The sequence below is a fragment of the Podarcis vaucheri genome (genome assembly GCF_965113315.1).
Source record: "Podarcis vaucheri genome assembly, chromosome: 3".
Taxonomy (NCBI): Eukaryota; Metazoa; Chordata; class Lepidosauria; order Squamata; family Lacertidae; genus Podarcis; species Podarcis vaucheri.
The window spans coordinates 40,941,334-40,953,432 of record NC_138761.1 but is presented as its reverse complement, the minus strand read 5'-3'; the positions used below and the strand labels follow the sequence as shown (position 1 = coordinate 40,953,432).

Sequence of the window (12,099 nt, the reverse complement as noted above, 5' to 3'; positions counted from 1 at the left end):
ACTAAATTAATTCACATTATCAACATACATTTGGAAGGGCTGTAACTCAGCAGTGAAGCATAAGCTTTCTACCCAAAGGGTTTGAAGTTCAGTCTTGGGCATCTCCAGGTAGGGTTGGGAAACATGACTGCCTGAAACCCTGGAGAGCCATTGCTAGTCAGCATAATAAATACTGAGTGGTCTTGCTTGCTATAAGGCAGCTTCCCATACTGGAATAAGACTTGAGTTCCTATATTAGCAGGTTATCAGTCTTATCTTAGCTACAGGAAGGTGGCTCCAAATTCTCTGGCAGGACTGTGCCATAACCCAAAGAGTGCTAGCTAGGTTGAGGCTTTACTTCACCATCTCTTCATTTAGAAATAGGCTGTTTGGCAGGTCTTTATTCCCAGCAGGGCTTGAGAGGCAAGAGAAGTTCAGCAGCCGGTTCTTTGGGTTAGGACTCCTCTTCTTGCACCGTTGTTCACCTGCCAGCATCAGTTATGGCTTCAGTCTTTGTGGATGACCCCAGCAGCAAAGCGATAGCAGAACTGGCTGCTTTGCTGTCAGTTGCAACATGACAGTCATAGCTGTGGAACAGCATGCTGGGTTCAAATGGACCCAGAGTTCATGGTCTCCAGAGTAAGGCCAAAGGGACTGAGGTTGAGATTTTAGTCAGCAGTTCCATTTGCTGCCTGCCTACTTTTGAGCACCACTTAGGGCTGAGTTCAACTAAATAGTTGTGCTAGCGGGAGCCAACACAAGAAGTCCAGCTAGTGCAATGGGGCTTCCTTCCTTCTGTGCCCCCCAAATCAACCCACAGAATAGGGGCAAAGATGGGTGGTCTCCTTAGTGCTACTTTGAATTCCACCCTTATAATTTTACTGGAGTTCTTCAAACTGGATTTCTGAGGTCAGAAGTTCTGTGTGTCAGAATAATCCAGACATATGCTGGGCAAGGCGCAAATGCTTTATCAAGGATGCATGCCTGCACTGTCTCTTACCAGCTGATGGTGAACAGTGCATTTCATTTGGGCACAGGCGGCTTCCAGGCCTCTTTCAGCAAGCCCCACCTCCATGTGGGGAGAAGTAGCTGCTCCCATCTCTTGGGCCAGTGGCAGGGTTGCATGCTGGGACATTGTTGGGTCCTGCCATGGTTCAGCTCTGTTGTGCTGGTGGTGTGAAGGGGGCTAGAGTAAGAGGTGGCAAAAAAGAAACCTTGAGCCAAAGGCTTTCCAGCCTTCTCTTCTTCCTGGGCTTCCTGTTCACCCAAGCCCACAGGGCAGTTCCTTCCCCATTTCCTGTCCTCCCTCCCTGTTTTCCTTCCCGCTTCTTCTCTTCCTCCTTCCTTCTCTTTTCTTTCTTTCTGCTTTTTTTTTGTTTTGTTTTTCTTCCAGAAAATCAAAGCGAGGAAAGGGGAAGGGTCAAAAGAGAAAGCGCAAGAGAGGCCGGTATAAACCACAAAACTTGTACGTTTGCATCATGTGCTTGTAGACTCTGCCCGTTCCCCATTTCTTCCCATCACCCCTCAAATCAAAACACCTGCTTGCAATACACCTAATTACAACAAAGAGACAATTCCCCACCCCCTTCTCCAAATCACTCCTTCGTGGAGAGCTGGGGTGGCCTCACTGGTGGTGGTAGCGTAGCAGCTTTGGCACGTCTGACACAGAGGCATAAAAGGAGGAGCGATTCTTCTTCTTCTTGGGATTACTCTTTCTTTTCCGAAGGCACAACAACATGAAGGGACAGGCAGGCTTATTTGCTTCACTGTTGCTGCACCCTGCAATTCCCCCTGTGTGATTTCCCATCTCCTCGCTTCCCTTAATTTCAGCTTTCCCTTTAAGGCTGTCATTGTTAATGAGGCTGGCAACAAGGGCTTGGTGCTTGCCATTCATGCATGTTTATGTCTGTGTGTGTGATCTGATGGTAACACTAACCAGTGAGGAGCTAGAGGACTCTGGGAAATGTATGAGGAGCGCTCTCTCTCTCTCTCTCTCTCTCTCTCTCTCTCTCTCTCTCTTTCTTCTGGATATTGGTGGTTCCTCTTTTACTCTCTCTCTCTTCAATTCACAGAATCCTGCATTGCTAATAATCTGGTGGCAGTTCTGCAGCAGGAAAGGGATTTGAAAAGGAGCTATTTTGATTCAATCCCTAAGGGGGAAATTATTATTATTATTATTATTATTATTATTATTATTATTATTAAGGCCCCCACGCACAAAGCAGCTGAATCTAGGAGACTGTCTCCTCTCCTCTCCACCTTTTGGTATAACTGTTGCCCCAGTTGACATTAGCAAGACTTTCTTTGTAGGAGGAACTGCCACTGGGTATTTAACATGTTTTCACTCTTGTTTTGGGGACCTCTGTTAACATGAGGAGGCTCTCGCCATTTTTACCTTGGCCAATTGGACTAATGCAGGATTTGTGAATTGTGCAGCTGCAGAGAGCCGGTTTCTTTCTCTTTAAGCTGTTGCAAGTAAGTGTTGGAACACCTTTGGGACTGTCTGCCAGCCAGCAGTGTTCTGAATGAGCAGTGCTGAGCGAGTGGGGGTTGGGGGCAGGGGTTGCTTCAATGTTTAGGGTGTTGCATGTGTAAATTTCTTCCCGCTAAAGCGCTGTAGCTTAGACCTCTTTCCTTTTGCCTTTTTGCAGTCACTGTGAACCTTGCTCAGAAAGGAGAAAGCACTTGTTCAAACAAGATCCCCAGACCTGTAAATGTTCCTGCAAATTCACAGACTCACGTTGCAAGTCGAGGCAGCTTGAGTTAAACGAGCGCACTTGCAGGTTTGTGTCCTGAAGAATGAAAGAGAGAGAAAATACCCACAAACATATGGGCACACACACACACACACACACACACGTGCGTGCAGCTCACACAAACACACAAACACTCTCAAGTTGAGAAAGAGCAAGAGAGAGAAAGTTTGCTTCCTGCTGGCTTCTGTTGCCAATGCTCTATGATCCCTCCTTTCCCCTGTTTGACATGGATAGGGAAAAGGACAGGGCTATTATGAGTCTCATGTCACAAGCTTCCTGTGTTATGGTAGGGCTGGGCTGGAATGACGACAAGACAGGGCGGTGTTAAGATAGAACGTGCTCCTTGGCTAGCAAGATGGCTCATTTCATGCTGCTGGAAACCAGGGGAAAGGGCTCAGTACCTTTGATGCAAGTGCTTGTATAATAGGATATAGGCTATTGGATCATAATAGAAGTCCCCTTTGCTCCAGACACAGGGCTGTAAGGAGAACTGGAGTGTAACTAGACAAGCTCTTTAAAATCTTTATTAAGGCTTGCAGCGGTAGTCCACCTTAGGACTGAGTCCTTCCATCTGTGGTGTAATTGGAAGAGTGACTTGCATGGACTAGAATAGGCAGAGAAGCAATGCCACAAGCCAATGATATGCACCACCTCAAAGTTTGACTGAGTGCATACAAGATGTCATCATCTCTGTATCCACATTGTAACCACAAATACCACCCAACCCTTCACAAAGATCCCAGAGCTTCCTGCCACCAAGAGGTTTCATACATCCTGTTTTCACGTTTGGGAAATGAGCATTTCTCCCTCGAGAGAAAGGGTCCCCTGCAGCCAAGGCTAGAAGGGCAGGAGTCCATTTAGTTCTCTGAGAATAGCACATGTGGTTCTACAGTAGCTTTGTCCATTTGGTGCCCTGCAGATGTTTTGGACTTGCTGGGACTCTGTAGAGTTGCAGCTGTAGTCAGAAACATCTGGAAGACACTAGATTGGTGAAGACTGACCTACAGTATCCGCAGTCAACCATGTGTGCCTGCAGATGTTGAGCTGGAGACCGTTGGGCTTTTTGATATGATTGGCCAGCAAGCTCCATTCTCTGTTAGTGGAGGAGTTTGAGACACACTGCTCTCTATGCAGGGGAATCTTGCAAGGGGTTGTAACCTGAGTGTGGATGCCTTTTGCTGCAGAAAGAAGGGAGCCAGCACTTCTTGGGTTACAGTTCACCCTGCAGAAGTAGTCCCTGGAGAGAAACCAGGCATCTTCTTGCCCTTGACCTTTATAGTTTTTCCTCAAACTTTCCAAAGAGCAGCTTTGGAAAACCATCCATGCTAGAAGCTTAAGGCTCAGAAGGTTTCTCAAAGGAGGAGGAAAAATGCTCTAGGATTTGGAAATTATTCACCCCATGGTTAGGTTCTCCCCTGTGCCAGGATGAAATGTTGATTTTCAGAGTGTCTTGTCAGTGCATCAGGTGGGAGGAGAGGCTGTACTCGTTGGGGCTGGCAACCTCATATCTGTGTGAGTGTGGAAAGCTGCTTCAGATGAACTTTCATTCCTACTGAGTTATGAAATCTGGACCTTAAAAGGGCACAGCAAATTCATCTTCTTCCTGCTTCTGCCACAAACTGTTGCTGCTGTGTTCAGGCACTAACCACTGTCTCTTGGCAAAGAGTGGAATGACAAACAATATCTATTTTTTGTTTCCCTTTTGCCTGCGTGAGACACTCACGGCTTTGTTTGGCTGCACCTCCACATAAAAAAAACAAAACAAAAAACAATATAGATTGGGAGGGGATAATTTGTGTATGTGTGAGTTGCGACGTGCAAGGAGGTATGACAGTTTGGAGAGGAAAGTAGTTTTCTGTCATTATTTGGGAGCGGGGATCACATGGAAATGCAGTGGTGTTGTGGTTTTTTTTTCCAAAAAATTGCTCTTTAAGACAAATCTCAAGTCACCCACCTCACCTGCTTTGTATGGATTTATGTGGGGGAACAATGGGACTGGCTGTTCTTTTAGTAGCTCTGTAGTTCTCCTCTTCCCCTACCACTGCCTTCATCACCTCAGAAAATCCCACACCTAAGTTACTTCAGTTAACCATAACCTCTTCTCCCCACCCATTCTCTTCAACAGATGTGAAAAACCGAGACGGTGAGCAGCAGAGAAGAAAAGGAGTGGGGGAAGAGAGCCTTGGTTTCTGGAGCCTGATATCTCGCCTGGTCAAAAAACACTAATCCAAATGAACACTAAAATGAAGGATCAGTAGAGCACAGCACTTTTGAGTACGGACGATGGACTCCGGAAGGAACATTCCCCGAGGACCCTCACAAGATTCACCTTTTGGTTTTGAACTGGTTTTCTATAGAGACTTTCCTTCTCATGCTGCTAAATAATAGAGCCAGGGAGACTGGAGTGGTATGTTTTAGGACTCCCGTTTCACATGAATAAAAATATATATGTTTGTAAATATAGATATACATATATATTCTGAGTTTTAAGAAAGAAAAAAAAACATTGCTAACATTATTGGTGTCTTCACTGGATATATTCAACTGCTGTGGACACAAGTGGGCTACTTGGGGCGTAAGAAAGAAACGATGACTGGACTTCAGCCAAAAGCGCTCAGTGTAATCTTCATACTCTTGCTGACTCTGTTAAGCATGCTGCTCCACCAAGCTCAGCTCCCCAGGCCCTGTCTTGTATGGAGAGACATTGGCACCAGAGAGGAGGTGGCAGGGGATTCCAAAGATGGGGCCTTGGAATATTATGGGTCAAAAGGTCAAGGAAGTGACTCTAGCCACTAGGTCTGAGGATTCGGTCAACTTCCCTCTCCCTCCTCTACAAAACGATCTGCCCCAACTTGTCTTGCAACCTGCCTGTTTTGATGGGACACTGGTGTATGTTGTCGAATTGACTTTGCTGCAGGAACTTTGCCCTGGATCTATGTTCCGGCCTTAACAGTGATTGTCAGTGGCTGGTGCTTGTCAACTTGAGCAGGCGTTGCTGGGATCTACAATCTTGCAACCTCTCTTTGCTACTTAAATCAAGGATATGGGGGCTTGGCAGTACACGGAAGCAAGAATATATAGCCAGGCAGTTGAGCAGTGCTGTCTGCCATCCTTATGCACAGAGCTGCCATTGAAGATGCTTATGGAACATCTCTGGAAAGGGATATTAATCTGAAGTATATATGTACAATAGATTGGGGCGGGGGGTGAGTGTGTGTCTGTGTGGGGAGTATATGCACACAAATATACAGGTTCAAATTGGAAAGTGGCATTTATAGCCTGCTGGGCAGTATCCGATGAGAGATTACTTCTCGTTTTGTGAATTCATTAATATTCTCAATCTGTTGTAACATGAATGTGCCAAGACATCTTGTGCTATGCTGGAGTTTTGTAACTTTATTTCTTTCCACCATCATGCTGGTGGCGTAATGTTGCCTATCCTACCAATACACGGTCTTGTTTATTTGAAAACGTGCTCCGTTGCAACAGAAACTTATTTAACAAGAGACTTATGAAGCATTCGCCACCAAACGTTGGATAATTCATAATGAGTTTATTTGCCTGAAGTAAACTCTCATCTGGACTTTGGGGGTGCCCATCTTAAATTTTCCTTCCCCCTCCCCCAATAACCTTGAGCAATGTGCCATGTAGAATCTTGAATTTTCAGTGTTGAATTGTTCAGAAAACTCTTGTCTAACTTGGCTTGATGTGACAAAGAAAGCCTCAAATTGACCCCATTCATCATGCTTCTGCACTACAAGGTTCGGAACATTCTTATGTGGAACCTGATTAAAGTTGGTAGCACCCTAGAGTGGCTAATATATTCAGGCTCTCTAGATGTTGGCAGTATCGTTTAACCCCCTTTAGCACAGCTTTCCCGGCTTGGTGCTTTCCAGTGGCTACTGTTGTTTTTACTACAACTAAGTTTTTTTGGAATTACGACTAACTCAGCTAAGTTGGGGAAGGCTGTTGAATTAAAGGTGTGTGTGTGTGTGTGTTTGTAAAATCAGGCCCAGTCAACAGCCACTATAAACATGCATTGCCTGCGATGTGCGGGACCATGTGTGCACAACCCTTGGGAAAGTATAAAAAAACTTTGCAACTCTTAAAACTGGCAAGAGTTCCATTGTAACACTGGTATGGGGACTGCATTACAACACAGAAGCTTGGGCTAGTCACCTAGATATAATGCACAAATTTTGAGTAACGGATGCCTAAGTGCTCTTGTGAGATCAGGCTATAATGCTCAGTGCCTTTGCAAGCTAAAACACTATAAACACCAAAGCACACCAAACCACTAGGTATTAAGTAAACATTCTGACCTGGAAAGGAGGTGGCAGCAATGTACTTTAAATATCTGAAGTTTGTTGACTTGCCCAAATGCACCCTGGCCTTAGCCAGCAAATGAGTGCTGATGATAATAGGGCCATATTGATGACTTGGCAAGCGCAACATGGATACAATCCACTGGTAGCCTTTCCTCCCCTCACTCATTCGTTCTAGGTGAAATTTACTTGGTGGGTGAGTGGAACTGGTGCTCCTGCACTTGGATTGATCCTGGAAGGGCAGTGCTTCCGTTCCCCCCTCCCCCCCAGTTGGATTGGACCCAGCACCTGTGACATTGTGGGCAGCTTCTGCTGCTTTCTAAGCAGGTGCATGTGGTGCAGACTCTTTGAGATTTGAAGCAGCTTTGTTGCCTTTGAAAACCTATTCCTATTTAATTGATGTAAAATACGTTGGCGTTCAGTGTGTGTATGTGTGTGCGCGCGCACCTGAGGGATGCTGCATGCATGGACCTGTGGCTGCCTGGCTGCTCAAAAGGTAATAAGGCCAGCTCTGATTGGCTCAGTGAGTGGGCGGAATGAATCCAAACTTCTTCCCTTGCTGTAGGTTCTGGATTCTCCACCCCACCCCCCCAAGAGATTCAGCACTTAGCGCTGGCCATCCATTTCGCATTGCAGACCTGTTTCCTAATTCAGTGGTGGACGGCTGTGAATGCAGAGGTCTAGAACCATGTGCCCAGTGTGTGTGTGTGTGTGTGTGTGCGTGTGTGTGTATGGAAGCTTGCTTCCAATTGCCTTCACTGGAGTGGGGTGTACGCCTGGTGCTCAGTTTCAGAAGTTTGGGTTTTTAAAAAAATCAAGTTACAATTGGTCTGTGTGAGAATGCTGCCAAATGCCTGTCTGTTTCCAGGCAAGCAAAAAATCAACTTGTTGCAAGTTTGATGATTAACCACTATGAAATTCCCTTCTACCCAATAGCAAGTGTGGTGTATGTGCGAGTGTGGGTGCGTGCGTGTGCGTGCAGGGGTGTGTGTGTGCTTGTGCGTGCACACACACGCACACAGCTGAAATGTATATATTCATGCTGTGCAAGGTGACAAACATTGTTCTATATACTTGTTTAATATCCCTTTTTAAAAATTAGAAATTAAAAATAATAATTTAAACTAGGTATTTTTCAGTATTCTTTGTTAATATTTAATTTTACTATTTATAAGCCGTACCTCTTTTTTTGTACTGTTATGTATAAATTTTTAACTCTTCTGCTCCATCCAATCTCTCCCCAGTTGTTGACAGAGTCAGTAGCATGATCAGTTATTTAATTAATATCTCTTAACACCCTCCCCCTACACATTCCTTTTGAGGCAAGGGTTATACATCTACATATTATATATATATTTGGTTATATGTATGTGTGTGTGTATATATATATATATATGTTTATGTATATGTGTGATTCGGAATAAATAGACACTACGATTTTTATATATGTAACCCGCTCCTGCGCCCCAGAAATATAGAAAAATTTACTATCATTTTATTTATTGGTGCTACTGTTTATCTGTAATGTGGCAAGAAAAGAATACATTTGCCACACTGGCTAATCTCAAGATTCCATATGAAATATTTATTTTTAGACAAAAAAATAACAAATATATCTTTAAAAAAACCACCATCTATGGCTTTTTTTGTAATAAAGAATTTAATTCTCACTTGGTTTATTTTCCCAAACTTCTTTTGCATCTTTTTTTTCTGCTGGTGTTTTTGAACTGATTTTGCTAATCGGCTGTGGGGAGGGGGTCACGGGGGGAAGGGCTTGTATAGCTGTGAAAGTGCATTGTGAGAAAAAGCAATGTACAGAATCAACACTGGGCATGCCAGGACAATCCATACACTGTAGCCCAGTCAAAGGAAAATCGAGAGTATATGTGAGGTTGGGAGGTAACAAGTAACCAATTAATGGTTAAATGAAAAATGCACGTGAATGGCCAGGATCTCAACTGTCATATGGGAGAAATAATTGTCTTATGTAGTGACCTAAGGCCACAAAACAGCCCTCTTTGATCTATGGGCAGAATACCAGTATGCTTTCAATGCTCCCTACTTGTGTTGTTACGATATCCAAATATTCCTATATACAGTGGTACCTTGGTTTTCGAACGTCTCGGAAGTTGAACGTTTTGGTTTTCAAATGCCGAAAACCTGGAATTTAATGCTTCCGTTTTCGAACGCACCTTGGAAGTCAAATGGCTTTTGTTGAGCCCCCCCCCCCCAATTTTCTCTGTTGAATTTGCAGGCGGTCCTTTGCGCCTCGTTTTCGAATGTTTCAGAAATCTTAACGGTCTACTGGAAGTGATTACATTCGAAAACCGAGGTACCACTGTACTAGCAAACAGTTCAGTCAGAAAGTAAGATGTCCACTCAGAAGGCTCTAATGAACACACAGGTTGCTGGAAGATCTAACAACCTAGCATTTTCATACGACTGCTGTTTATCTGTGCAAGCTAGTTGTGGTGGACATTGTTGAAGGCTCTTTCATATGAACCTATGCCACAGATGCCAGTCTTTTGATGGCATTCGCAACTAAGTTTATCAATACCCTAGTGATTTCCTGAAGTACATATCCTCAGCAAGAGTGAGTCTGGGCTTTCAGAAAATACAATTTCATCACATGCTTGGGTTAACTGCAGGCGAGATGATTCTGTGGGGCCGTCTGATGGGTGTTCCAGCTGGTTCAGGGTTCCATTTTATTAAAACATGGACACCATGCCTTTCTTTCAGAGATCTTTAAAAATGGCTTACAGCACATAATGGGAAAATAAAAATGTCACAGCTGCAACTGAAATTAACATGAAGTTGGAGTGGTTCCCCTATGAGGAAAAGTTATGATGTTTTGGGTGTCTAGAGAAAAAAGTGAGGTAAAATTGTGGCCAGAGGACTTCATGTTGGATTTTAAACTGGTTTTCCCACTTTGGGCAGGGCTTCAAAGTCTCCAACAACCAGCTGGTTGTCAGGCACTTGGCACTTTGGAAGCTGGACAAGCCCCACTCTTTTGGTCACACACCTGTATGACATCAGTTGCAGGTTGGGTGGCTATGGTTTGCTCAAAATGGCCTCATGGCCCGATTATGGAAGCCTGTCAGGTCAAGACTGGGCCATCTTCTGGAGTTTCCTGACCCCTGATCTTGAAATTTCACCTCAGGAACTGAAGGTCTCTTGCCTGTGAAATGTTGAAGGCAACCTTGGAACACAAAGCATAAATGAATTTCAACATAATTTAAGATAAATGCTACAACCATGGGGAATAATGTCCCTAGGAGAAATGTGATTATGTTGAATGAAAGTGCAGAAGCAGAAACAACCAGTGAACTACTAGTGTCAGTTGGAAACTTCATTATTTTTGGGTTTAAGACTGGGAAATTTAAAAAAAAAAAGTGGACTGGGTGATGCAATATTATATTCATTAACATGAAGTCATCTTCAAAAAGAGGAACTTTTTTGGCATTTGCCTTCCTGAAAATGACAACTGTTTCGTTGGAAAGAAGCAAGTCATTTGAGTGTTGCCTGCAGCTAAGTATACAGTGGTACCTCAGGTTACCGTACATACGCTTCAGGTTACAGACTCCGCTAACCCAGAAATAGTGCTTCAGGTTAAGAACTTTGCTTTAGGATGAGAACAGAAGTCGTGCTCCAGCGGTGTGGCGGCAGCAGGAGGCCCCATTAGCTAAAGTGGTGCTTCAGGTTAAGAACAGTTTCAGGTTAAGAATGGACCTCCGCAACAAATTAAATACTTAACCCGAGGTACCACTGTAAGTTCCTTTGGAAGTTGCAACTTCCCTCATGGACTTGATGCTGACTGGCAACTTGTGAATGCAAGAGGGTTTAGCTTTGGAGCTATTTATTTGTGGATGTCTATCAGTGAATTGTCACATGTTATATTGGTCATGATACATTGGTTCCAGGTCATTTACCAGAGAGCCTATTTCCCACAGTTTCCAATAAACATTACCATAATTTTGAGACTCGCCCATGAAACATTAGCTCAGATGGAAAACAAATTATTGATCCATATTTTTTTGTGGGGGGGGAAAATCAAAGTTACAGATGAATTATTGAGGTTGCAAAACTTTTACTTTGGTCACATTTTTTTTTAAAAAACAACCCACAATGAAAAAACAACCATTTAAACTACTTGTAGCATATTGATTGGTTGAATTTATTTATATGCTGCTTTTCCACAATGAGCTTTGCCCAAAGCAGCTCACACCAAACATTTAAAAACATCAAAACATTGAAAATACAAACATACAAAAATACAGAACATGTTAGTAAATTCAAATGACAAAAATCAACAATTCAACAAATGCAGAATAATAAGCATTACCAAAACAAAGAAAAAACCCCTGCCAAATCAATGTCTAAGTACATAAATACAAAGCAAAACAAGAGTTAGCCAACAATAGGGCATATTTTATTATTATTTTTGTAGGGAAGATTAAACCAGTTAACAAACAGTTTAATGTTAATTGGAGTTAAATAATAATAGCTAAAACATAAAATATTATTTAAAGAAGCTTACAAATGCTACATTGGTCACCAAAGAATTGTCCGTACTTGAGAATACAGACTGAGAGTCCCTTTCAATCTGTGGGACCCTACTTCTAAGAAGACATCTATGAAGATGACACTGTTAAACTTGTAAATTTGACATTTTCTATTAAAAGTCAAGTGGTCTAGGAACTTGAAAACCCTTCATGATCCTCCAACAGCTGAAGCATGGTCAATACAAGAAAAGAAAAAAAATCCTTGCCTTTTTGTCAGTTTCAAGACCAATTGATTTATTACACACTTTTACTGGATATGTATTTAGTAATACTGCCTCCTAGGCCAAGAACTTTCTGTTAATTTGTTACATAACGTTACACAATATGCATTGCAACACAACGGCAAACCACAATGCAACTGTCAAATACCACTTTCACTAATACATAGAAAAGTTGAATTAGCTTCTGAAGAACGATAATATGCACTAAAGAGAGAAGAAGACCAACGGATGCAACTTCTAGGAGAGTGCTTGTTTC

The 12,099-nt window shown here is 43.0% G+C and overlaps 1 protein-coding gene across 5 annotated transcripts in view; it reads left to right on the top strand.

Annotated features, from left to right (window-relative positions):
• VEGFA (vascular endothelial growth factor A) overlaps positions 1 to 8,187 on the top strand; it is a 29,845-nt gene extending 21,658 nt beyond the window's left edge. Inside the window, exons 6-8 of one of the 5 annotated variants that reach the window (XM_082217141.1) lie at positions 1,373 to 1,422; positions 2,631 to 2,762; positions 4,861 to 8,187. In XM_082217141.1, coding sequence (XP_082073267.1) covers positions 1,373 to 1,422; positions 2,631 to 2,746 — 166 coding nt within the window. In that variant the 3' untranslated portion in view covers positions 2,747 to 2,762; positions 4,861 to 8,187. Of the gene's footprint in view, positions 1 to 1,372; positions 1,445 to 2,630; positions 2,763 to 4,860 lie in introns of all 5 variants that reach the window. The other 4 variants (XM_082217140.1, XM_082217139.1, XM_082217143.1 and 1 more) reach the window with 4 other exon arrangements.
• The last annotated feature ends 3,912 nt before the right edge of the window (positions 8,188 to 12,099 follow it).